Below are 27,992 nucleotides of genomic sequence, written 5' to 3' on the forward strand. Positions count from 1 at the left end.
AACAAAAAGTGGCATGTCCAAAAGTATTCATACCCTTCTCAATAATCTGGAATCGAACCCGGGTCAGCTGCTGGCCGAGGCCCATGACCAACTGAGCTAAGGGCGCCCCCACATCATCCTGTTTTAATTTTTGCCGTAACCACCAAGGTCCTGCTTTCTGTATGTGTGAAGAATTTTGGTGATTTCTAAGTGTTATTTATTTCAACAATACCACCAAAAGATTTCAAATGATTTATTGTCATGTGCAGAAATACAAAAAGTGCAATTTTTGGTGCAGTCAAAATGTGTAGTGTAAATGTAGCTTAAATACCAGAAAACTAGTAGCATAGAAAATGTGCAAATTGTGAAAAAACTGTTTGCTTTAGTGAATACTAAAGAAGAACAATGACTCTGTGTGAACTGATTATTTTGTAGAGATCTGTTGATCTGTTAAACATTGTGTGAGTGTAAGGGAATCAAAATAAATTGGTAGGTATGCTGGGCTAAGTCCGAAATGTGCTACTATTTTAAAATAATAATGAGCCCTTGCTCCCCAAACTGTCCCTGCAAGTCCCTGGTTGTTAAGATAGTTAGTCTCTCTAAAAATACATGTATGTGTTTATTTAGGGATGAGTGCACTCACACACATTGATACGAGTAAAACATGGGTAAGAGGGGGGCCCATTGACTGGAGGTTTTCAGGGGCCCAGCCATTTGTGTGGGCAGGCCTGCATGTTAAAGAAACATATCCGAGACAGTTTGATCTGTAAACTTTCTTTAGTGTTGTGGAAAAATGTTACGAAATGGACATCATAAAGAAAAGCATGAAACACTTGGAAACAAAGCACTGCATAAGAGCAAATAGCAGCCTAACTCAAGAAATTACCAAAAAATTAGCATTCCAGTAACAGGAAAAATAATTTCCTGGCTCAACATGTACTGTAAGTTTGATGACAAGCAATTGTAATATTAACCGCTGTCTTCATCCCACTTTTACATTGACTACATTGTTCAGTCTTGTTCAAGTAAAGTTGACGCCCATATAAACTTAAATATGTGGTTTGACTTGTGGGTACTGTCTGGGACAAGCTGCACGTAAGTCTTTTCACTGCATTAAACAAGAAATGAAACAGTGGATTTCTACAAGGGCTTCTCTTGACTGGTTCGCCTGCTGCAACTGTGTAAGTAATATTTTGTACCTTAAAGACACAACTTAATATTTGATAAACGGTTTTGTTGCAGTACTCTAGGAAACGAGAGAAACTAGATTACAAGTTAATAATGCGATGCAATGTTTGTAATGTATTGTTTTTGTAATGAGAAAAACATATTAAGGCTACTCTATGCTCCAATTCCGTGCGTAAATAGAGACGTACGTTTACAACGTTATATCCGTCACTGCCCTCATACTTCCATGGGTCCTTTATGTTGGAATGGACATTAAGCAAATCAACCATTAGTAGGCAGCATCGCCGCTCAAGAGTAAAAAGTTACTCAAATAGGAAGAAGAAGAGTCAAACAGTGACTTGACTGGAATACATATTTTATAATAGGTCCATGGAAGAAACAGCTTTAGCGATATACTACCGTAGCAATGGAAGAGGCTAAACTGGAGGCTGTATTATAGACAGCGGGGGTCTGAGGACATCAATCACGACATGTCAAACAAACTAGTCTCGCACGGACCTCCGGTACTTCTCTATTGCTGCCGTCAGCCTGCCGTCTAGCTGACATTCTTCCCCGTGCGATCCCCGCTCATGCTGCTCTGTTGTAGTTGTAAGTCCCTGTGCCCCGGCCGTGTAACTTCATAGATATATACATGTGTATGTAATTTCGTACCAACTCACACAAACCTCTCCTCAAAAGTTAAGACCTTTTCTAAAGTATTATGTCTTTCGTTTGTGTTTGTAAACAAATGTACAGTAAGTGAAAGTGAATTGTTGGCTGTGCGCCCCTTATATTAACCTATACTATCTATGTGCGCCCCCCGTGATATTCGGTAGTAATGCTCCGTTCTGTCCGTTTGGTACGCATCCGCAAGCTTGCAGGATACGTGCAGAAATACGCACGTAATGTACGCAGAGTACGGACAGAAGGCTCCGTCCGTATCCGTATGCGTATCTAGTGTAGAGCATAAATGAGCCTTTAGGCAGAGGAAAATAACAAGGGTGTCTCCGTATAGTTTCCACTTTCTACTAGACCTTTTTATGTTTTGAAAATGTAAAGAATATGTTTTTGTTTGCATGAATAATAAATTTAAATTATTATTTAAATACATTGAGATGTATGGTGGTTTGCCCTAATCTGGGACACTGTGTAATCTGGGAAATCTAAGATATAGTATCATATTTTAACTCTTGCTTTATCTAACATCTAGATTTTAAAAATGTTAAAGCAATGAAAATGTACGCATAATTGCATTAATTACCATTTCTGAAATGCATACAATAATTGACAAGCAAAGTTTCATGCTGATATAAATCTACCCAGAGCCGGCCCAAGCCTTCAGGGGGCCCTAAGCGAAATATGATTAGGGGGCCCCTCTCCAATGTTAGCGCTGTTGAAACTATAGATCTTTGTTAAATATCATTCACACACCCAGTGTTTTCCGCTAGTGCCTCCACTGTGCGGCTGTGCGAAAATATTAGACAGCCGAGATTGAGACCCTCCTAGGGGGGTCCGGGGGTATGCCCCCCCGGGAGATTTTTTAACCTTTTTAAAGTGAAATGCATGAATCTGGTGCACTTTGAGAGGAAAATTAAGAGGCTAAATCTGAGAAATCTTGTGTGAACAAATAATTTGGAGACACTGGGTCAGATGAATTAGAAGCTATAGAAGAAGGACACATGGATTTTCCATAAAAATATTAATATAAAATAAAATATTATGGGTTGGGCTTGGAGCTCTTTTTCTTTTACGGGACATATTTCTCTGTAATATAGTGAATGCATTTAAATGCATTGTGAGGAACGAAGCAGAAGAACTCTGTTATCCAGCTACTGTATCTTTTTTTCCACAGACAAGGCTGACATAGGCTATAGACTATACACAGTGCATGGGCAACTGAGGGCAGCCCCATTTCCAATTGTTTTTAAATAAACTCAATACAAACAAACTAAAAAAAATAAATAAAAAAAAAAATATAGGGGAAGGTGGGGTGATTTGTGCAACTTTTTACTCAAAGTGATTTTAAAGTGAGGCCTTGACAGTTATGTCTCCAACTCAAATATGTACATATATTTCAGGATGTTGTGCATCCCTGGCAATAAAAACTTTGGATCTGGAATAAACTGTTTAAGAAATATGGCTTTCGGAAAAAAAGTTGTCTTGTCACTACGTGGGGTGATTTGTGCGTCATTGTGTCACAATGACAAAGTCACCATCATCATCTTTCTGGCCATCTGAACTCTCATCAGTGGTGTCGTTAAGTGGAATTGAGATGTCACTCTCTTCTGAGCTACTGTAGACAATCACTTTCTTTTGGTGACCAGCGTATACAGCCATGCCACTGGCACAACTCTCAGAAATGTACTTTGCACTAGTTGCTCCGTGCTTGTGGAACCAACTGCCACCTGACAAATGTGATTCCCCCTACATTTCTGCCTTTAAATCAAGGCTCAAAACCCATATGTACACCCTGGTGTTTCCTCCCCATTAACTATCTTACCTCTGCACTACTATCTGTGTTTATGTGGATGTATGGGCTTTACGTCTTTTATTTTGGTTATTGTTATTGTACCTTCATTGTTTACCTACTGAATGCACTATGTACAGCACTTTGGACAGTGCAAACTGTCATAAATGTGCTTTTATAAATACATTTTACTTACTTACTTACTTATAACTCACCCAGGCCCTTGCGCACAAATCACCCCATCCCCAGAATTTTGGATAATAGGCATGATGCAGCAATTTAGGGTTGACATTGTGCTAACAATATAGACTCAAAGTGTAGCATACCAAAGCACTAAAACATGTGTCAAATGTTTTCAAACGTGTCTATAATTGTTCAGACACAATAATCGAAAAACCTTGATCATGGAAATTTTACTTTGAAAGGCAAAACACAGTTTTTTGAGCTTAAATGTGCTTATATCTTATTCCTTGTGTCTCCCTTCTTTACAGGATGAGTCAAATGGATGGCTCTTCTTAAATATGTGGTCACATTTCCAATTTCTTCCACGGTTTTCTAGAAACAAGGGGTTTTGCAACTTCCAAAATGCACAAATCACCCCACCTTCCCCTATATATTTTTTTATTTTTTTAGGGGGCCCCCCAGGCAGTCGGGGGCCCTAAGCGGCCGCTTAGTTCGCTTATGCCTCGGGCCGGCTCTGAGTCTACCGGTATATCCTGTCTCGCATTACGAATAGTGTGAATGTAGTTATATTTGGCCAGTGCAGTATTTGGCAGGGATTTTGCAGGGGTTCTCTCATGTTAAAGGTTCAGTAAGCAGAATGGTCAGTTTAGCTAACTTCCTGTCAGTGACTGCAGTTAGCAGTCCCCTCCATCGTCCCTACGTCACCACATTAATGCACTGCAGTCTTCAAGCAGCGAGTTATCTAGCATCATCTCAGATCCGTAAGTGTGATAAAACATGATTAAAACCATCAAAACCGATATTGGGAAGGATTTTTACCTGCTCCGCCATTGTAGGCTCATACACATTCACCCCTCTGTCGCTCTGCACGTGCACCGGCAGTGAGATGGGTGCCGGTTTGTAGCATTCTCTCTTCTGATTGGTTATCAGTAGTGGGATCCCCGATTACATGCAGAGCGAGTGACTGAGAGATCGGCTTTATGAACCGCGTATATAAGTGATCACTGTATGAATAAAGAGCGATTTAACACTTATATTAACATAAATAAATCACTTACTTCACCTTAAATTACTTTCCCGTACTTGAGGGAAGTATGGAGATGTCAAAATCCTATTTGATAAACATATGAGTCACTGTATCAAGTCTTGGCAATCAATATTCTGATTTTAGAGCGGATTAAATGAAGTCATAAAACCAAGAGTGCCTTCTTGAATCTTTACATTCTTATTGTTCCTTACTTTTAGTATCCATGGATTCTCTGGACTTACTGAGCCCTTACCTGTTCAAATACAAGAGGAGAAACTTTCTGGTCAAGGACAAATTGCGCCCCAAGGACTTTGATGCTCTCCAGGATGTTGAGCTCCGTCCAACTGATATCTTCCTCTGTGCATACCCCAAGTCAGGTCAGTTGTTTGCTATAACGTTAACTCAGATCAACACTGGTTACAAGCATAAATGTTTACTTATTTGTTTTACGTTTATTGAACCAGGAGAAATACCTCATTGAGATTTTTTCACAAGTGTCCAGGAGAAGACAGGCAGCAGTACAGTCATACACATTAACACAAGGTACACAAAAACATAAAACAACAACTAAAACAGCAATTATTTCCCAGGCAAAAAATCTACAGCCAGATGTGTCTGCCTCCAAGTCATTTAGCTTCTTCTTAAAAGTGACCAATGAGACCAGCTCATTAAGTTTCAAAGTCATCTGTAACATGTTCCAGGCACAAGGAGGAGCAGCAAAATTTAACTCCATTTTTCCCAGTTCAGTTCTTATCTTTGGAACCAGTTATTTGCGTTTCCACCGCAAGGGAACAGGTTCCCGGCCATAAAAACTGTTGCCCGACGCACCAACTCTGCCTGTGTCAACTTGTTTCGCCATTGCTTGAATGTAACCGCCATTCATTTATATGCACTATAGCTTTAAGATAAACTGTAGATATCTGTTACCTAGGATCAGTTGAGTGTCTCTGTATACTATACGTTTGTATTTGAAACCTCCTCTATTTTGTTTGAATCTTGCAGGAACAATATGGATGCAGCAGGTCCTGATCCAGATCATGGATGCTGCTCACCCTGAGCAGACAGAGGAGGCCACCAATAGGGTACGAGTTCCTATGCTGGAGGGAAGAACCGCAGACGACCCTTTCCGAGAAAGGCCGGATCCTCGCATCTATCGCTCGCATCTCCCCCCTGACATGTTGCCCCGAGGAGTCAAAGCCCAGCCAACCAAGGTCATCTTTCAATTTGGAATAGCAATGCGTTGGTTGAGTCTTTTGAGCTGTAAAAAAAAGAACACTGAAATGAACTGCTGAAGATCATATGCACATTGATTTATTGTCCTTTAGGTCGTGTATGTTTGGAGGAACCCCAAAGACGTCTTGGTGTCCCTCTATCACTTTGCCCAAAGTTGGGTGATGCTTGAGACACCTCAGAGCTTTGAGGAATTCTTTCAGCAGTTCTTGGAGGGTAATGGTAGGTTTATCTTTTGAAAAACTACTAAAATAACAGGATCACGACTGTTGTCAACTATTTTTACCCATAGGAATTCATTTGTTCCTTTCAAAATGAGCTGAAATGGTTTATCTGGCTGCGCTTTTTCCTTTTTTGTAAGATAAATGTTAGAACTTAAATGAGTTTATTTGCATTTCGAATACAAATATGCTTTATTTTGAATGGTAGAAAATACATATCTGGGCTTTATAAATTAAACAGTAACCACCCCATATTTTGCATTTATTTTTCAGCACTAACTTTCAAATTGTTTCATCAACAGTTTACATGGGGTCATGGTTCGATCATGTGAGAGAATTCTACGCAGCACGAGACCAACTGAACATCCATTTTGTGCAGTATGAGAACATGCTGAAGGTTGAGAATCTTCTCTTTACTTTTGTTTGTTTATGAATTAAAGGACATTTGACCACAAAAAGAATATACAATTAAGTTGATGATAACTTATCAGCCTACATACCATGGATACAACAGTCCAGGGCCGGCCCGAGGCAAAGCGAACTAAGCGGTTGCTTAGGGCCCCGGACCGCCAGGCGCCCCCTCCCCCTCCCAGAAAAAAAAGAGCTCCAAGCCCAACCCAGAGGATCAATCATGATATTTAATTTTAAATTAATATTCTTATGGAAAATCCATGTGTCTTTCTTCAATAGCTTCTAATTCATCCGACCCAGTGTCTCCAAAGTATTTGTTCACATCAAAATTATTCAGATTTAGCCTCTTAATTTTCCTCTCAAAGTGCACCAGATTCATGCATTTCACTTTAAAAAGGTAAAATGGACCATTAGGGCCCCATGAAGGCTTGGGTCGGCCCTGCAACAGTCAAAAGGTAACGATGCACTAATAATTATATATATATATTTTTTTAAATCTTATGAACCAGTGCATATCTACTGGCAGAAACATTCAACACTGATTCCTTTTGACCTTAACATAAATGCAGCACATTTCCCTGTTCAGTATGTTAAAATCTGCATCTTCACCTGTTAATTGACAGGACCTCAGAGGGGAAGTTGTAAAGTTGTGTGATTTCCTGGGGAAAGACCTGACGGATGAAGCCATTGATCATGTTGTGGAGATGTCCACCTTCAAAAGCATGAAAACTAACCCTACAGCAAACTACAAGGACTTCAATGAAACCGACCGCTACAAGAAGGAAACCATGCGCAAAGGTTGGTTTTCCACATTGATGTCTATAGGAGGCAGCACACAGACGGTCGTATTAGACAGACCAAGTCAATAACTACCTTTTTAGGTCACTTCAGAAAAATGTACTCTTTGTAAACCAACCTTATCTTTGATCTTATTTTATATTCACTCTTTCTGTGCTTTTTATTTATTCTGTTATAATACATTTTTTATTTCTATTCTTTCTTTTGATATTCTTCTGTTTATGTGCTTAGGTCTGCATGCCTGTCTTCTTACTGGGAATAGGTTCTGCTTTATTTTTTCATTGTTAAGCACTTTGTAACAGTATTGTGAAAGGTGCTATATAACTAAATAAATGTAATGTAAAATGTTTGTATCATTTGTTCTGTGTCTGAACAGGTATCGCAGGTGACTGGAAGAATCACTTCACAGTGGCCCAGAATGAAGAGTTTGACCAAATGTTCAAGGAGAAGATGAGTGACTTTCCTCTGGCCTGCACCTGGGAGCTGAAGAAGTAGCTCCCTCTCCAAATTCAGCTCCGCTACCGTGATGTTTTTATGTACAGGCTGTTAATTTTTTAAAATCTATTTCAGACGTTGATGAGCTGTCAATAAATTCACCGGAAACAAGTGACACCCCTAGTGACAAGTCTCTTTTTCAATTGGACGATCAAGCATGAAGTTCAGCCCTGGATCAGCCTTGTTGTGACTCACTGCACCAGTAGTCTCCTGACTGTGTGAAGACTTACAACACACATAACTTATTTCTATAACAGCAAAGCCCTTTGAGAGTGTCCATGGCTGAACCAAATTTAACCTTTTTGGTGTCAGACCACCTCCCCCATGGCTGGGCCTCTGGAAGCCAACTAACACCGTAGAAAAAAATCGCAGTTTAGTGTACAATTGAACTGATATTTAGGGCTGAAGTTAGCATTTATTCATGTGGAGAAAAACAGTTTTTCTTCTGGCCCGCCCTGCAACATTACAATGCTGAATTCTGCTGCAGCGATGTCTCTCCAAAAAAGTCCTTATAGTGACTGCACTGACCGCCATCTCCATAAGCTAACAGACTAACTTTGTCCAAGTACCTCATACAACCCCACATTAAAAATACTGAAATATCCCTTTAACAAAAAGTGCTGACAACCACTGTGATCAAAAAAGCCTCAATCTGCTAGACACAATGCTTTTATTGTTTCATGTAGAGCTGATGTAGAGGCGTTAGGGGGACATCTAGTGGCCAGTTAATATTATTGGAGTACCAAATATCAGTTCAAGAACAATGAACAAACAGCAAATGTGCAACATTGATATTTCAAAAAAGGTATATATAATATACAATATTGGTAGTATTAAACTTTATTTCTGTGACAAAGGTTGCTTAACAATAACATGTGGACGTGAAAGGCCAAATGTTAAAAATGTTTATCTGATCCACATGACAACACAGATTAAAATTTCTATGTTTGCTTATGTTATCAAATCCTATTATTACTCTATATGTTTAGAGGGTTGTTGTCAGAAGGCATACACTGCAACAGCTTGAGAGAATGAGCGGACCAAACAGGATCTATGTCAAACTGGTGATCCAGAAGAGAAACCAAAAATTCAGAGGCAGGGGCTCTTGTTGCAGTAAGGATCTGTGGTGTTTCGTTTAAAGAAAAAAAGGCAGGAATTTCTACATTTAATTAATTAAAGTCAAAAACAGTATTATGACCTATCAGGATATAGGCCATGTTATACCTATATATGCGTGCCTCCTCAATGTGTCTCCTCATGGACTGCTGGCAGGGAGAGTGAGGAGATTTTGTGAGAAATAATGTTTATATATTACTGCATTACGTGTGTTTGAGACAGTTTTAATGTGGTGTCAGAAAAAGTTTACGTGTCATTAGTGTATGCGTGTGCACGTTTTTACTTCCTGTTTAATTATAGCGGAGAGAGTTGTGTGGAGTTGATAAGCTTCATCAACTCTGTGTCAACTCAAACCAATGGCTTGAATGTCGGCATTCATTTATATGGAAAAGTTACGAACTATAGCTTTAACTTTTAATATAAAATACTTTCTGGTGCTTGCAAGTAGATATATATGTTCTCCCTTTGTGTCTACAGTCCTATTGTGACTGAAAGAAGGGGAAATGAGCCACGGACATAGTCTTTTTATGTTATGATCTGAACCAGTATCTGAGGACTCATTTGCAAGATTGGAGACACAGAGCAGTCAGGAGTTAGAAGTTAAGTTTAATTAAGGGGAGGGCGGATTCTCAAGGCAGAGTTTGCTAACAGGCTGTTCATCAGCAAACACAAAATCATGCTGGGAAAAACAAAATGACTCAGGGTAACAAAGAACTAAGGCTAAGGGCTAAAGTTTTGCACCATAATAGGAAAATCTGGCAACGTCTGAGGCTGATGTGGTGAGGTCATGTGTGGTCATTTTCAGCTTTTCCAGGTTTGAAATCAGCACTTTTAACCAAACTGATTCCCTATAAGCAGCTATACAAGTTTCATGATGAGACAACTCTTCCTTATTTATCTCCCCTTTAGAATGGCCTACGTGAGGTTAAAACATGTCTGTTTTCAATGATCAAACCAAAAATAGCTACATTTCCCATGTTCAGAGATCCCATAACACACTTTTCTTTTTCTTTCATTCAGAAGAAAAGCAGCATAATTCTAATCACACGGTGGTTATTACACTGGGTACTTTGTTATCTAGTCTGTCTGTGACACATAGCAATGAAACATATTCGAGACAGTTTGATCTGTCAACATCCTTTAGTGTTGTGGAAACATGTTACAAATAAAATGAAAAACATGAAAAAAAAAATTGGAAACAAAGCAAGAAAAATTAACCAAAATTAGCATTCAAGTGATGGGAAAAAAATAACAATTCACACACAACAGACTGATCTCATGAATGTGTTTTAGAGGCAGCGAGAGGAGACAGAGGTAGAAAGTGCTCAGCATTGAGAGACATGCCATCAGACATTCTTTTAGAATCAGTGTTAAAATATACAGCATCTTGGAGTTAACTTAAGTATGCATCTGCTGGGGCGGCAAAAAAACCAAAGCAGTACCAAGTGTGCACAAAAACAGATCGTTAGGAAAACCCCTGTGTAGGTGTACAATTAGAAAAAAAGTAAAAAATGTAATTAGCAACTTGGGATGGGTACATTGGGTTTGACTGTTTATTTTCGATTTTGTCTCTTTACACGTTGTCATCAGGGTCGGCTCGGCCGCACACAAAGAGGCAGACCAGGGTACAGCAGCCCCCCACCAGGGCCAAGCCCAGCAGGATGTAGACCAAGGTGGTGACCCAGAAGGCAAAAAGGTACAGGGTCTTGTCGCAGTATGGTTCTGTGCTGGTCGCGTTCTTATTGTAGTTGGGCTCATAAATAGAGTAGATCCACACGTTACCTGGAGGGAAAAAAAAGGCAAAGTCAAAGAAAATGATGGTATGCAGATTTTAATCCATTTCAGTGTTGGCAGGATGGTTAGATGCAGAACACAGGCAACACTAGCACTGTGTTCCAATCACCATTACTTTGTGCTATTTAGTATGGTAAAAAAAAAAGATTTAGGATGTCCCAATTCTTGTGGTCAGATTTAGTTTGCTTAAAAATACCCGGATGTCTACTACATGGTAAATAAGTAAAAGTATGTCCCAATTGTAGCATACTGCACCCCAACTAGATTATTTTCATGGTCTGATGTAGTATGTAGAATAGAAAAAAGAAAGAGTATGAGGTTTGGAACGCAGGGTAGGTTTCTTATCGTGCTTTGCCCAAAGTGTTGATTATTGACGACAACAATCGAAAAAAGACACATTGTAATATACGTATATATCCTATTCTAATATAAAGGTGGAGTCAGTCGATTTTGCCTAATGTCACAATCACTGTTTGTCAAAAGTTTACAGACGCATTGTGTACTGTGTATTAACACCAGATTGTTGTTCAGCGCACACACAGTACGGACAGGTAGGAGACATTCACTGGTTTTGACGAAGAGTGATTTTGACAAGAAGCATTCTCCATAATCGACTGACTACACCTTTAACTAAACTCACCAGCGATGAACCAGCAGGCGAGGAAGCATGATGTCAAAGAGGTCCAGGTCTCACAGAGCCTGGTGAGGGGGGTGGGGGTGCCCCCTTCAGTTGGTCTGACACAGGGCAGGCATGAGAGCAGGGCCAGGGCCAGGCCAAACACCCCACACACAATCAGATAGATGGGGATGTAGTGTCCCTGCGGACATTCATTCAGAAACTTTGCACCTGTTGGGAGACGGGGGCGAGACAGCATAATGCTTATCCACAAAAGCATTTACACAAAACAGGGGCGCCCTTAGCTCAGTTGGTAGGGCGTTCCCCCCCCCCCCCCCCCCCCCGGGCCGGGACCAGAAGCAGACCCGGGTTCGATTCCCGCCCGCGGTCGTTCTCTGCATGTCACTCCCCTCTCTGCCCCTTTCACCTCTGTCTCTCTGCACTATCAATAAAGCATAAAAACGCCCAAAAAAAATATCTTAAAAAAAACATTTGACAATTTGTTTGTGTGAATGTGTGTCACTAACTCACCTATTGCAATCTGAGCAATGGGCAAGATACAGGCAAACACCTTTGAACATCCTGCGTGAAGAGAGACAATGTGTTTAAATGAAAAAGGCTCAGACTGTTTGATGGTTAGAATCTGAACAACAACTAAACCAATGGGGATGGAATGGGCACCAACTGATCTCACCTAGTACCGGTGCCGGGGGTTGAGGAGCGTTACGGATGTTTCCTAAAAGACCACCTTCTGCCATTATGACGAAGCGATCCTACAGAGGAAATACAACAACATAAAGTTGTATTAAAAAACAATAATACAAGCTTAAAATAAAAAGCCTTGCTACAATCCTTTCAGTTATACCTACTAAACGATTGCGTGAACTAACATTTGTTTACCACTATCTAAATTCACATGGCCTTACCAATCTTCTCAGTGTAATCACCATAGATGTGGGACCTGCTCCACTCTTTGAGACTCTTTCAAATAAATAAAAATAAGAGCAAAGTCTTCCATTTCCTGAGGCTTTGATAGCTCAGTTTCATAGATATAATTCCTTATGACATTCTAGCTATAATGCTGATTTACTTATAATACAGAGCTCTTATGCATCAATTAGCTCTATTAGCTGTTTAGAGAGAGTCCTAGCACTTTGCTGGACTTAACAATTTTGCACATTTTGGAAGTGGACACAAAGAGCCTTCCCTCTTAAATTTTTCCAACTAATGTATTCACATATTTTTTTATATATATTTCACACTTAATACTTGAAAAAAAGTAAAATAATCTTTGGAGGCCCATCTAAAGATTTGGTCCCTGGGTAGTCAGCTCCACCCCCTCTAATGTTTGTTCTTTAATTTCCGCCCCTTATAAACTCACTATGTCGTTAACTTATGTTTACCACAGATAAAATCGCATTCCACGACCACGCATTCATTTCCCCGGATGCTTAAAGGGAAATGTAACAGATTTTCAAATCTACTTCAAATAACTCTCATGTTACTGTGACTGTGGGAGGTCAGTCAGATATTTTTTTAATGGATAAAATATAACCATAATTGCTTTTGATCGATGTTAAAGTAGTAGTATTTATTCACGTGTGGGAAAAAGGTGGGCGTTTTTACAGAGCAACATATAACTTTATACAACATGTTAAACATGTTCTCACCTGTTTTAACAGATTTTAATGTGTAAACTTATTGACGTTCTCCTTTTAACAGCTATATAGTGCTGAAACCAGTCGATTAATAAATACTGGTTTCAGCCTCTTTGGGGGGTTTGGGCCTGTGGGTCGGATCCAATTAGTGATTTGAAAACATCACCTGATGTTCTTGGAAATGTAATGAGCATTTTTTTTCGCTATTTATTTATTTATTTTCATTTCAGAATCACAAGTAGGTTTTAACATATAAGAATTTTTCTTTTGTTTTTTACTGAAATGTAGCTCACTATAAAAAAAAATATTGAAAAACACACCAAACATTTTGGATCGCCTTCATCTGTCGAATATATATTGTTTTTATATAATGTCCAGTCAAATCCAATGCTTTGAAATTCATATATTTAAATATTTATTTGGATCAGGGTGCAATTAAAAAAATATTTGAATTATGGATTTATCTGCCGATTAGTTTCTTCTTGAATTAACGTTGTAGGGAGCAACATCCACTTTACATTTTAGGTTTAAACACTAAAAAACCTTAGTATGCAAATCTCGGTGTCACATTGCCACATAAATATCTGCAAGCAGGCTTTGGTTAAGTCCCCACTCAGGAGGTGTAGATGCTAATTCTTCGAACTCCTCTACTACTTAGAAGAACAGTAGTCCTCAAATGACTGGGCATGAATGCCTTATTTAGCGCTTGTCAACAGGTATGACTGCATTCTCAACCAAAGCCAGTTTGACCAATATTTAAGAGCCGACCTGTACCTTTAAAAAGAGGCAACACGAAGGAAGATTTCTGAAATGAAATAGAGGAAAATAGCCTATGTAAAGCTGAGATACGAAGTTTGAATGAAAAATAGTTTAGAAAATCGATTAATGTCAATATGGTTGTTTCAACAGGTAAACACAACAGCTGTAGCCCAAATACAAAACCTCTTTGAGCACTAACAGTGGGCTACAGAGTTTTAAAAAGCAACACTCGCATGAACACGAGCACTTTCTCAGGCAAAGAAAAAGCTGTTAAACCAGAAGAGATAATAATGTCAAAACTTCTGCCTCGCCTTTTAGTTTTGTTGAAGGTCCTGCGCCCCGCCCCCGAAACACACTGAATAGTCAACTTCTGGCGTCTGACAGTGGCTTTCTCCAACACAAATATAAGCGCGCAAAGAAAAGTGTCGCTTCCTTAGTTGTTAGTGTTATCCTCCAACACTTACCTTTCAGTGTGTTCACCTTGCCACTGTCTACTGCTGTCACTATGAGCTCCTGAATTTGACAGCCGCGCCTATTCGGGAAATGACTCTAGTAGAGCGCGCATGCCCAGAGAGACGTTCACGCGGTCTCCTGACTGGGTGGGAGTTTGTTCTGCTTACTTTACTGTTGACACTTTTCTGAGAAAATAAATCCTGCATTGACATTTTGACTTAATTGTACTGTCAAAAGCAGCCTACAAAGTGCAGAATAGCCTATTATTGTTATTTATTTATTATTATATAGTCTTGAATATGGAGGCTACATTTGGTTAATGTTTCAGCTGGTACAGATGAATCCTTTCACTACACATTACACTGACTGCATGGAATCAATAGTCTTATAGACATTACACATTATGCAGCATTTACTTTCGTGAGTATATTTTGTACTTTTAATCTGAAAAGTTATTTAAAACTTAATGTAGTAAAAAGTACAGCATTTGCCTCAAACTCACTTAATTGCCTACTATTAGAAACTATTCTGTCTCAGAATTATGACACATTCTTGGGGAAGGCTCTAATTTGTCCCCCCCCCCCTCCCCCCATGTCTAAACCATGGTTTCGCCCCCACCACCGCTGTCAATATAAATATCCTAACTCACATTTCTTGATAAAACCCAACATGATACCTAACCTAAGGTTTGCGACCTCCCATGAGGTCCCAAGATAATTTAAGGGGATAGCATAAGTCATACACGTCTCCCTGGCTAGTCTAGTTTAATTTTTTCTTACTTTTCTATGAAAAACTTGCCATTAAACAAACAGATGTTCGACAGACAGCTTCAAATGTTAAGTAAGTAAGGCTAATGAAGAAAGAATACAAACATTTAAAAAATATATATATAAGTGAACTCAGTATAATTCTGCCCCAAGTGTGGCAAAACACGGACGCTTCTGAGTTCTAAACAAAGCCGTATCAGTTGAAAGGAGCCATGCACACACAGTAATAAAAGCAGCGTTCATAGGCAACAGGCTCAGATAAACAAATAGTGTCAAATGACTAGAGATACAGGCTGAATGAGCAGCTACTTGTTATCTGCTTTTTGTACAGTTTGCATTGGAACAGAGGTGTGCCCTCATCAGCTATGGCTCCACACTACTTGCCTTGATGGTATCGGCCGCAGTATTGTCACAGCCAACGTAATCAAAAATGGTAGAACAATTATTTTGTAAAAGAATATATCAGCCTCATGCTCGTGCTCCTCTCCCGTTTGTGGTTTTAAGGTTAAACTGAAATTCACTCTCACATGCTTCAGCTTGTGTAATCAAATACATATGACAGGGCCATCTGAAGTCATTGAACTGGAATGAAGGAACATTTAGCAATAATGCAAACATGCTGCAACAAATCTTGTGAGCTGAATGTGGGCGTTGTGTTGAAACCGCCCTAATAATGACAAAAAATGAACACATAATAACTTTTTATTCATAAGAAAATGTTTTCAAAACACAAATCCAAATGTGATTTTGCACATTCATTCATGAGCATTACAACATAAATATTCGTAAAAATAACAAATTTGACAGAAAAACATAAACAACAACATAGGTCATGAAACAATAAATAAAGTCACACAAGGAACAATTTATTTTGGCAGCAGTTTAACATTTTTTGTTGTTGTTGATAGACTGCTGAAGTCACGTAAGACGGTCATCTGCATATCCGACCAGCAGATCACCAGTATTAGTTTGAATTCAACAATACAGTATTTTTTAGGAAGTGTCCAACATTTGAAGTGCATTTTATTAGTTCCTCAAAACTGCTCTTTGTCCATTATCCATCTTCCACCTGAGAGGACGATGGTTGCCATGGGTTGATGTAGTTACCATGGCAAATGGAAGACATCCGTCACAGGTCCTGAAGGCAGGCGCTGGAGGAGGTCTCCACGTAGAGACACCCTCTGTGTCCTGAACGGACCGGCCCACCTCGGAGCTCCATCACCAGGCTGAGGCTCCTCTCGCACTGGGTCGTCTGGAGCCTGGCCCCGCCCAGCACACTGTCCCACAGCACACCTCTGCTCCACACCTGAAACACAACGAGACTACAGGCTAGGACTGACGGACAGTGTGCGTCTACCATCCATATCTATGTTGTTCTTTCAGCCATGCCATTTTTTTCCTTTTTTCTTTTAAGATTATGTTTTGGCATTTTTCATGGTTTTATTGACAGTTTGGAGAGACAGAGATGAAATAGGATGGAGAGGGGAATGACATGCAGAGAACGACCCGGGCCGAATAAAGGTGTCAAACCTCAATAGAGATGTGTGCGCTGGGGTGTCTCCTGTAGAAGATGGCTCTGAGGTTGAAGTCGGGGTTCCCTTCGGCCCTGAAAAGCCGCGTCCGTATGGTGTCGTCCTCACAGCGGACTACGGCATAAACATCTGGAGCTGTGGAGCAAAAACACACAAATGATGAAGGTTTGAGGAAGAAACAAGCATTAACTTTTACTCAAGAGCTACTTCACTTTAAGTATACCAATGTTATGTTATGGAGTTTATTCTCCACTAGAGGGGGGTATTGTACTTTTTACTCCTCCGCATTTATCTGACAGCTGTAGTTACATTTCAGATGAATATTTTGACATAAAATAACATGCAATCAGATGATAAACAATACAGCAGTCTCAAACAGACATATATATATATATATATATATATATATATATATATATATATATATATATATATATATATATATATATATATATATATATATATATATATATATATATATACAATATTTGACAGACGTTTAGGAGTTATGATGGGACTCTTCCCCCTCTTAACTTTTCAGGTGGTTTAATTAGAATTATTTATTTTAATTATTTTTTTTTTACAGTCAAAAAATTTACAACAGTTTGAATCCAAACAAGATCCAAATCCAATATTTCACTTATAATCCATGATTAGAGAAAAGGCCCATAATATTAACTTGTACATTTCTGTGGCAGAACTTTATGACCTCAATGATAATTGCATGACTCCTCCGATTTATTTTGTGTCTCTTTGTATGGTCCTATCAGAGGAGAGAAGTGATGTTGCACTATACCTCACCTGTCTGTTTGGGAGAGCTGAGCCCCGACGCCCTACGGAGGTGGACTGTGGTCACCACACTGGGCTGAGGTAGAAAACAGTGAAAGACAGAGGGGGACGGCAAGTCCTCCCTCAATTCCCTGAGCACACACACACACACACACACACACACACACACACACACACACACACACACACACACACACACACACACACACACACACACACACACACACACACACACACACACACACACACACACACACACACACACACACACAAATTAATTTTCTTCGTGTAATAATTTTAATTACATTTTCTTTCTTTTTTTTACATTAACAAAGCAGTTTTGTTGTTGAATAAAAAACCCTGCACATATAAACACCAGACTCAGCCTTACAGAACTTGAAAACTGAGCTGTCCTTCTGATTTTTGGAGGATTGAATTCATCATCAAATTAAACAAAAAGCAAAAAAAAAAAATCCTTATTTCAAAAGCATAAAAACAATCTTTTTTCTCCACTGACACACACACACACACACACACACACACACACACACACACACACACACACACACACACACAGTCTGACTGTCACACACCTGAGCCGGATGTGAGAGTGGGAGAAGAGGCGTAGGAGGAAGCGTCCCGAGGCCCCTGGCAGGAAGGTGGTGGGCAGCAGCACGTAGCGGCCTGGAGCCAGGGTCCCCCTCAGCGTCACACTGCGGGAGTCCATGTAGACTGAGCTGGCTGCCTGCTCCACCACGCACTGCACCCGGCTGCAACGGTTCACCTCCACCTTGAGCATGTCAGCAAGGGGGAAGGAGGTTTTTGTTGTGTGGGGGTTGGGGGGGGGGGGAATTGAAAAAAGTCCTTGTGTTCATATTTTGACCTTTGTTTAATTTTTTTTCTTTTTCAAATATTCTTGTTTTGATTTATAAATATGAAAAGTCAAGAGAGTATGCATAATAAACCTCGGCTTCATCCTACACCCTTTTTAGGCCATTCTTTCTTTTTTTTAAATTATTGATCAGTGTATGTATTATGTCTTTGTGGTCAAATGTATTTATTTATTTGTTCATTATTCATTTATTATATATTATATTATTGTCCACAACCTGTCTATTCACATTTGAATGTTCATCCTGCACATATTTATAATGTTAACCACAACATGTCACGTAAAGCCTACAGTGTCTCGAAATTATATTGAACACCTATCTATAACATTTACAGTATCCTATTTCACTACAGTTATTATTTTTATTTCCATGTACAGTATTCTATTTTGTCTACATTTAATTCAACTTTATTTTGCACTCAACTTTATAGTTACATTTGTAATTGTTAATGTGCATATGACAAATACACCATCTTGAATCTTGTCCTGCTCACCTTCAGCACCTCAAAGCCGATGGGCAGGTTCTCTCCTCCTCCGTCTCTCCTCCGTATCCTCCTGTCCTCCTGCTGCAGACAGACCAGAACCTCCTCCTCTGAGCCTCTCACCTCAAACATGAACTGCACAGCAACAAAGGTAAATCATGTTCAATGTTCTTGCACTTGTCAATATTACTTAAGGCCAGTATGCAAAAATATTTCTATTTTCAAGCCCTGGTGGATTTTGAGATTTCTGGCTATTTTGCTTCCATAACATGTCTTCTTTGATATTTGTATAAAAGATCCAACACGTACATACACATGCCTGTGTCTGTATAGTTTTCCTGTACAACCATCTTTAACAGTAATCATAAAAATAAATTGTTATTTTTTTCAATACTCAAAAAATCTAAACTTCTAAAGCACTAACATCAACTAAACTTTAATCATGCTTTTCACTATTCTGAAGGTTATTACTGAAGGATTTTTATCATAAGTTGTTCATTTTCTGATTTATGATACATTTTGTCATTAAAAACATGCTGAAAATTTGTTTTTAAGACCTGTCTATAATATCCTTTGATGTGTAAAATGACATAAGGTAAAAACTTTGGACACTAATATGTTTTAAAAATTAAATTAAGATTTTAACTCTGGCTTTATCCAGATGCAAATATACGCATAATTCGTTCTAAAATTGCCAAATTTGCACAAAGATCTCTGTAATTATTCATGTGGCAAAGTTTCATGTTGACATCTTCAAGTCAAAATGTTTACCCTATTCACCTGCAGTGTCTGCTGGCCTTAGCTTTCTCCGCTTCAGTTCTTACCTGTGGATTGTGCAGGAAAGTGTCTCTGTGGTTAATGCAGCCTCCACATCGACTCCTCTTATCCATGTGTTCCTCCCATCCTCCCACCAGGTCTCCTCCTCCATCCTCCTCCTCCTTTTCCTCCTTCATGGCCTTCTTCACGGCTTTGTCTCTCTGACTGCGCCCCCCTGCTCTCCCTCCCTTCTGCTGGCTCTCTCCCAGTCTGGCCTCCTTGCGGTTCCCTCGCTGTTTGGTCCCCCCAGGTCTGGTGTGGTTCTTGCCTGAGCTCGGTGCGTGGTCTCGGGGTAGGCTGTAGGCGGGTTGAGGCGGGGGTGGTGTTCCTGTGGAGGGGGGCGCCGGAGCCCACTCCCCATAGCAACGCACCTCTGTCCAGTGAGAGCGCGGCCACAGCAGAGCCCTCTCCACCAGCCGGCACACCACCACATCTGTGAAGTAGTGACAGAAATCCTTGAAATCCATCCTGAGGGAACAGCAGAGAAAAATACATTAAAATAGGACATCTTAAGCAAGAATCAAGTAAAATGTTTTTAAGACTTTTTATCACTTAAAATTCAATGTAATGCCAACATTAAGGCCATACTGGCAAAAGTAGGGAAGATATAATAGAAATTCCGATTCATTTTAAGGTTATTTTAATAAAAAAACATTTATTATAAACTCACATTGATATACTATAACAATAGCTTTGTGCACTGTATAGTCAAAAGCCAAAAAGAGTTTAATAAGCATATAACGACCCTCTCCAAGTATTTAGAAAGGCAACCAAAAATGTAAGACCTTTGTAAAGGAAGTTAAATACTTTGCAGCAAAATTATTCTTTGAATATTGATGCTTTTCTCTAATGCTTTTCAGACCCCGTGGGTACCCTGAAAATAGAAATCAGTTTGATTGTGACAGCTGCTTTTTGTAGCAAGAGTAAGAATGTACCAGAACTCTCCAACGTCTCGAACATAGAGGCCCATCTTCTCCCTCTCTACACGACTCATCTGCTGCCACTGCTCTGACCTGTAGGGGGCATGCAAGGACAATAATGTCAAAGACAGCAAAGGGGGGGTGTGAAGAACTGCCAGGTTTTGACACACTGGAAATGTGTTTTTTGACACGTGAAAAATACAAGTAATGTTACAACCTCTGGAAACCTTTATAGGTCCAGTTTGGCCATTTTGTAAAGTTTCTCAGACTCTTCATAATTCTAATGGCAGATGTCTCCTCGTAAAAACAATTCCACTAACTATTGTAAAGTGTCAGAAATGGTCCGGAAAAAGTGGCAGTGGCACTATTAAAAAAGTGTTGTAAAACCAGAGGCCTTTATCCCCACAGCTCCAGCAAAAAAAACATACGATGTACTCAGCAGTCAGACATGTGGCAGATTGAGCCAAAGTTCAGAGTCCTCCTCACCCCAGACTCCAGGCGCCTGTCCAGTCGGTGGTCCCCCATGGGTTCCTCATGCGCACCATGAAGAGCCGGGACATACCGTCTGTCTTCAGCAGCTTGTCCCCCAGCCTCACCTTCCTCACTGCTGTGATCCCATAGGCATGTCCTCGCACCAGACCGCACTCCAACACAGATTCCACTGTCTCCCCCTCTGCTGGCTGAGAAATATAGATTAGAATTAGATTTCACCTATTGCATCTCAAAAAGCCACCTTTCTTACATATGTTATGCATCTCATATGTGCAGGACGTGCATCTAAAAAAAAAGATTCTAGATTACACATGAAGTTAAATGAATCTAGAATACTTTTCAGAATGTTGACATTTCTGTTTTATAAATCCATTTTTTGATTGGTTTACATGTGATAATCAAGCCCCAACCTCAGCGATTTTTACCAGCATCCAATAAGGAAGTGACCACAACTGTAGTAACCCGGAAGTGCCACTGGGGGCTGGATGCAGAAGACAGCCATTTCTCATTGACTCCAATGTTAAACATAACGTTTTCACAGCATTATTAAACCTATTTCAGGCCTGGATTAAAAAAACATTCTAGTCTGTATGTTTAGGTCATATCTCCATGACAACACTGAGGGGGGTGAATTTTTTTGGACCACGCTAGTTTTTATTCTTTTGGAAGTTCAAATGTATTGGCGCGATCTCTTGAGTGACAGCTCTCCGCCCGTTGTCCCTCACTTTGCCTCGGAGGTATACGTCAGCTATCTCCCTCCCCCCGACGTGAGGCGGAGTAAAAATCTCACAAAATGGCGACGCGCACAAACCAGGATTATTGGATGCCGTGTGAATAACTGAGGTCAGCCCGGATGCTACATCCATATTATTTACTATCTATGGTAATAATCTAATACTTTGAGAAACTGGATTTGTTTTATTTCCATGAGCTATAAGCCGTAATTATCAAGATTATAAGAAAAAAATGTGTGTGTAATGAATCTATAATATATATAAAAAGCTTCACATTTGAATGGACTTTTCCATGATGTATATATTTTTTGAGACGTCCCTGTAAAATACCCTGATATACTAGGCCCTACCCGTATAGAACACGTGATGAGGGCCTTGCATTCGTGGGCCTTGGCTAGCGTCTGGAAGAACCCCCTCCTCTGGTCGCTGTGCAGGCTTAGGGCCTCCCGGTCCAGGCCCAGGGGCTCCGACACCCCACCAGTGAAGTCGATCAGGGCCTCTGCAGTGTTGCCTCCCTCCAGGGCCTCATAGCAGCCGTTAAGCCTGCAGACCAACCATTATTGTAGCATAATGTAGTTATGGAGATGATGTTATATAGACAGCTTCTCAAGACGTTTGAGGCTGGATACTAGGTGTTCACTTGTGGGATAGTGCAGTGGCGTGCACAGAGGGGGGTGCAAGAGGGCAACACTTTTTGCTTGGTCCCTTCTTATGTCTTTATTCAAACTAGAGTATTTAAAGGTGGTGTCAGCGATTCTGGAGAATGCTTGTTGTCAAAATAAATGTTTGTGTCTTTTGTGTTAATAAGCAGCCTAGGCTCTAGAAGAGGCCCAACATAGCTAGCAACATGCCCGTTTTTAGAGGGTCCATGCACCCCACTGTGATAGGCTATGCTAGGGTGTTGCTGTGTTGGGTACTGGTGTGCTTCTACAGTATCTAATGCTATGGTTTTGGGGACTCTGGGGGGAATATTAAGCTGGATAGGATGTGAGGAAGATGTGATACAGGCTGGCTGTCAGTGTCAGATGACCAGTGGAGGGTAGAATGAGACACTGAGGCTGAGGTTGCAGGTAGGGAGATGGGTTTTTAATAAAGTTATTAATATGATTGGCTGGTGAGCAGCAGCAGTGGCAGCATGCTGCAGAACGACATAAAAGGGAAAATAAATTAGGCAAACTTATGTGAGTAACATAAATTAAACCGCCAATATGAATTAAATATGATATTAAACAAATATGATATAAAGAAGAAATGAATGAATCCATTCTTTAATAACCAATTGAACTATTATTATTATTTATAAATTAACATTAGTTTCACTGCTCAACCACCTGAAATGTAGATGCAGAGGCAATTAATTAATGGCCACACAGTCCATACAAACACACAGCATACAGACACACAAGCCACAGGCCAAACAGTATTGAATTGAAAGCAAAACAAAACTAACTTAACATGAAGCCGAATGGCGCAGCCCACATTAAGTGAGGTCTTAAAAATTTAAATCCAAGTCCCCTTTGTCTGAGACCGAAACTTCACTGAGTAAAAATTCAGTCGATTCCGAGATGAGACCAAGACCTTCAAAAAGAGGATCAAGACTGGTTTTAAGACCAAGAACTAGCTTGAGGACAACAACCATACTCCTGGGTTTTATTATCGTATAAATACATTATAGGCCACTAGATTACCAAAGGGTAACTGAGATTAGACCAGGCCCATCTAGGTCCTGGAGGCCCTTACTTGGCATAGGCCTTCTCCAACAGGGCGCTCCAGAACTCTCGTGGCGTGGCCGAGCGGCAGAAGAGCAGCACTCCATCCCCGCTGACTGGCAGACGGTCGTCCACAACAACATCCATCCAACGGCCGAGTCGCCAGAACCGGAAATGGAAGATCCCTGCGTACAGGTTGGGATTCTTTGGGTTCCACTCCTGTTCCATGTGGTCGGGGATCACCTGAGAGAAGGAGAGGAGAGTTTAGATAAGATGAAGCCTGGTGGAAAGGGAAAGGCGGGAAGGACAGAAGCAAGGCGAATACACACAACCTTCTTCCACAGTGAGGGCTCCGATGCTAAGCAGGAAATGGCAGCCACCATCCAGCAGTTACCCAGACTGCCTTGGTGCAAGTCACGAGTGCTGATGCCATCAACAAACAGACGGGGGTCCTTACATATCTCCTGGATTGGGATGGAAGAGAGAACGGTTGCTCGAAACAATGCTAATGAAAGTGATGGAATTCGGCACAAAGCCGTGGAATTCGGCACTGATGGTGGAAAAAATAACAGACTGGGGAAAATAGGACCCTTTTTTTGAAAAAGGGTCCTATTTTCCCCAGTTTGTTATTCCCGGTCACATACAAAGCGGGGAACATAGGACCCTTTTTAAAAAAAAGGGTCCTATGTTCCCCTGTCACATACAAAGCGGGGAACATAGTACCTAGAGAACATAGGTACGCTCCCAAACGTTCAGTAGAGCTGCAAGGAAAACTGCTAATTCATTGTGGGTATAATACTACGAGCAAGCCATTTCACGTTACACATCACGTCATTTGTTCCATGATTGATATCAAATGAAATTTGTCACACGGTCGCTTTAAATAAACTCAGATTAATGAGTGCAGCAGTTAGTAGCATGTCACAGTGTTTTATGAGGCTGATTCAGTCAGAGTGTCATAGCACTGCTGAGGAGACATATCCTGTATGTTGATCTCGGTTAGGACAGGGTCACGTAACAGTAGAAGCACTGCTGGACGAACACACACACACGCAGGAAAAATTCACACTCAGTTGGTCATAAGCCCTTGGAATGTAACTCTAGACGAGATATTAGCCTTCCTTGAGATGATACCGAGTTCATAACAAGAATGAAGCCAACTAGATTCTGAACTAAACAGTTACCGGGACGTTTTAGATTTGGCGGAGGCAGTTTTTTCGTGCAGCGTGAGAGAGGTGATGTCACCGGACTCCCTGTTGATACACCTACGTGGAGCATTAGTAACATAATATCATTAACTCTTCTCTCTCCCAGCCCTGAATCAGCGAATTAATTGCCAGAAGGCTTTCACGTTATAATATTGGCCCGCATACTTAATGAACTTCATGAACTACTGATCTACCTAACTACTGTACTACTCAGATGCTTCTCAAGTTGGAGCTACAATAGGACGGATTTATTAAGTTAATTACTGAATTACTGAATTAAATGTTTTAATTGATTAATCCATCCGTTAATCCATCCGTTTAATGGCTGCCTCTTATCTGCGACCAGGTAACATTGATTTTTTTTTAAATCTATTAGAAATATTTTTTTTTCTTCTAAAGAGTGGGGTAGGGGAGAACGGGGGAATCTGAGGCATCGGGTAATGTGAGCCACCCCCTGTATCTAGGCAACGGAAAACATTTGTGGTCATGTGAGATATATGTTTTCAAGCCCCTCTCATTTCCCCATGGCCCTGAAAGAGAGGACCTCATGGTGCTGTGGTAAGCATGTTTTTTTCACCAAAATAGGTATTTTGCATGTAAAAGTAAATTTTCTTGCTGTCAACTTAATCAACTGTTGGGCCAAAGCAAATGTATTCACGTAGAGAAACTTCTATAATACGTGTTGATGAACTACCAACATATGAAACCATGTGATGCTGATAACTGAAGATTAGCCTGCAATGCTAAGAGTTTTTTCTCAAATTGTGGTGGTGGGGGAAAGTGAGCCAAATGCTGTAGGGGAAAGTGAGCCACTGTATCACTTTCCCCCACCATGAGGCACAAGTTAAGTTTAGTCTTAAACATATTTTAATGTAATATTACATAACATATGTTTTATTTTAATGTCATACACATTGTAGAAAAGCCATCATGCCAAGGAAATAAACCAGGAAGACGACCTGGGGCAACCACACGGAAACAGCACCTTCTCAACTTTCCATGTAACCTTCAGGGCTGGCATGTAGAGTAGGCCTAGTTGAAGAGTATAACAGGCTGATGTTATAATCCAGTTGGGTCTTCGCCTGTGTTCTGAGTCCCAGGCTGTTCTCGCTGGTTCTGATTTTCCTATGCTTTGACCCCCAGACACAAGCTGGCTCTAAGGGTCCTGTGTTCTGACCCCCAGACTGTGTTCTAATCTAACTGGTTCTATCTTTCATTTGAATCTTATTAAAACCTTTTAAATTATAATATGTTGTATTTGATTTTGTTCAGAGTTACTTTCAAGTGTTTAGAAAATTTGCTTTGCTTAATTGACCAAACCCCATAATTCTTTTACTAGTCCGACATTAGTTCTGGAATGTGTGGCTAGCTTTCAGGATTCTTACTGTTACAATATGTGTTGTTATGGTAGTTTCAGAGTGGAAAAAGTGGATGTTTTTTTTAAAACAATCATATTTTCACTGCCCTTTGTCTTTAAAAAATTCTGCTAATGCCCATTTCTAGGAAACATCCTGAATGAATGGGAAATGTGTAAATTTGAGTGATAAATCATTTTAGCTCCCTTAGAGGGGAGCAAATGTAAAAAGTGGCTCAGATTACCCCGTTCTCCCCTAAATACATTTATGAATTTAATATTTATTTCCTGCCTTATTATCCTTACTGCTTTTCCATCGTATGACCATTTAAATGATTAAAAAGTATGTGTTATTCAAAAGTCCTACATATATTTTGGTTTGGGGTTTTAACTTGACAGATGATACTTTTAACAAATGTATCTTTGACACATTCAAGTTCAAGTTTCAGTTTCAGTTTATTTGTCATGTGTAGTTTACCACGGCGTCAACAATACAATGTAATCTGCTGCACGAGAGACATCAGCTCAGCACTTAAATCTAACATAATAGAACATAAGGAATGTAGGCCTAAATATAAAAAAATAAGAAATATATTTACTTATAATTAGAAAATAAACATAATATAAATGGGACATAAAAGAGCGGGAATACCAATAGAAATTCAATTTTATTCTTGATTGTATGATGATACTTTTTGGTTATGCGCGCATGATCCATTTCCCAACAAGTCCTTGCACGTTTATATATTTATATATTTGTTGGACACTAGATACTGGACAATAAATAAATAAGTGACCTTGACTATAACATCCCTAACACAGCTACACCCATCTCAACACTGTGCTAAAAACACCTGGGCTATTTAAATGGGCGGCTGTTCTATCTAAACTCAACTACACACACTCACAAACACACACACACACACACACACACACACACACACACACACACACACACACACACACACACACACACACACACACACACAACCAGAGCAGTCCATCATCGGCACGCGCCAATTGGTCCTTGAGGGCTCAGGTTTCACTGCCTGATGGCTCTAAAATACTATAATAGAATGTGCTTCAATTAACCCAATCTGGTGGAAATGCCACAGGCTTAGCCAGGGCGCTCAATTTAGACCTGGGAGGGGAGGAGATATATTTGTAGAATAACTCTTTGTTGTTGTCTGAACTAGTTTGAAGATGGAAAACGTGGCAAGACATCAGTAGACTTCAAACATTTATTGAAGCGAGACTTGGCAGGCAAAAACATAGTTTTTTCCAAACATGTCATACTAGTGCAAATAAAAGGTCCAAAATGTACATTAATGGGTTTATTTGACTAAACCTTGTCTGGTTGAGTCTTCTTAAGCACTTACATCCACTTAACCATCCATAATTATCCTAAGCACTTTTATGAAGGTTATTACAGAAGGATTTGTTCATGTGATTTTAAGTGTCGGATTTATGATACATTTAGTTTGTATTTTTTTATTTCGAAAATTTAGAAAAAGGTGCACCTAAAGTCGGTTCTGTGTTATAACTTTGGACTCCAACCAACATGTTATAAAAATGAAATGTTTTACTTAATTTTACCCTATTCACCTGCAGTGTCTCGCTTAAGAATACCTTTAGGCAGGAGAAGCCAACATGTCCAACTCACCCTCGGTCTCTTCCAGGTCAATCCTGGCGGCGGCTCCCTCTTGAAGAAAAGGGACTGGGCAGTGGCGGGGAACAGGGGATCCATGAACAGTGCCCCTCGACGCAAGCAGGCCCGTCTCAGTTTGTGAAAGCTTTGACCCTGGAAGCTGTGGACCCGTTCGGGCATCATGGCTGGAGAGGAGAGGTGGAAAAAAGAAGATACAATTGGACAAATATAGAGTCCAGCTGGACATGCCTGAAACACTTCCCCTGGAAGGTGCC

General features: G+C 40.1%; 3 protein-coding genes across 5 annotated transcripts; 1 reads left to right on the forward strand and 2 right to left on the reverse strand.

Annotated features, from left to right (window-relative positions):
• Window positions 1-1,051: 1,051 nt before the first annotated feature.
• On the forward strand, window positions 1,052-8,077 carry LOC307269287 (amine sulfotransferase-like). 2 transcript variants are annotated; one of them, XM_080052216.1, is made up of 7 exons: window positions 1,052-1,160; window positions 5,042-5,200; window positions 5,826-6,034; window positions 6,149-6,275; window positions 6,577-6,671; window positions 7,309-7,483; window positions 7,860-8,077. In XM_080052216.1, the coding sequence occupies exons 2-7, from the start codon at window positions 5,047-5,049 to the stop codon at window positions 7,976-7,978; spliced, it is 879 nt and encodes a 292-aa protein (XP_079908342.1). In that variant the 5' UTR covers window positions 1,052-1,160; window positions 5,042-5,046; the 3' UTR covers window positions 7,979-8,077. The 2 variants fall into 2 exon arrangements, with proteins under 2 accessions (XP_079908342.1, XP_079908341.1); XM_080052215.1 differs by lacking the exon at window positions 1,052-1,160 and adding an exon at window positions 1,511-1,755.
• Window positions 8,078-9,716: 1,639 nt separating this feature from the next.
• Window positions 9,717-14,463, reverse strand: LOC307269197 (transmembrane protein 272). Of its 2 annotated transcripts, none has more exons than XM_080052052.1 (5): window positions 14,386-14,463; window positions 12,199-12,277; window positions 12,036-12,086; window positions 11,529-11,735; window positions 9,717-10,876 (listed from the first exon to the last, which is right to left on the reverse strand). In XM_080052052.1, the coding sequence occupies exons 2-5, from the start codon at window positions 12,260-12,262 to the stop codon at window positions 10,668-10,670; spliced, it is 531 nt and encodes a 176-aa protein (XP_079908178.1). In that variant the 5' UTR covers window positions 12,263-12,277; window positions 14,386-14,463; the 3' UTR covers window positions 9,717-10,667. The 2 variants fall into 2 exon arrangements, with proteins under 2 accessions (XP_079908178.1, XP_079908179.1); XM_080052053.1 differs by lacking the exon at window positions 14,386-14,463 and adding an exon at window positions 14,233-14,365.
• Window positions 14,464-16,270: 1,807 nt separating this feature from the next.
• On the reverse strand, window positions 16,271-27,900 carry LOC307269585 (calpain-5; the record flags this gene model as incomplete). Its single annotated transcript, XM_080052579.1, has 12 exons — window positions 16,271-16,447; window positions 16,672-16,808; window positions 17,475-17,593; window positions 18,056-18,252; window positions 18,849-18,971; window positions 19,661-20,120; window positions 20,588-20,665; window positions 21,059-21,252; window positions 22,149-22,341; window positions 23,539-23,750; window positions 23,840-23,971; window positions 27,733-27,900. The coding sequence occupies 12 exons, from the start codon at window positions 27,898-27,900 to the stop codon at window positions 16,271-16,273; spliced, it is 2,190 nt and encodes a 729-aa protein (XP_079908705.1).
• Window positions 27,901-27,992: the final 92 nt, after the last annotated feature.

The sequence above is a fragment of the Ammodytes marinus genome (assembly GCF_949987685.1).
Source record: "Ammodytes marinus genome assembly, chromosome: 23".
Taxonomy (NCBI): Eukaryota; Metazoa; Chordata; class Actinopteri; order Uranoscopiformes; family Ammodytidae; genus Ammodytes; species Ammodytes marinus.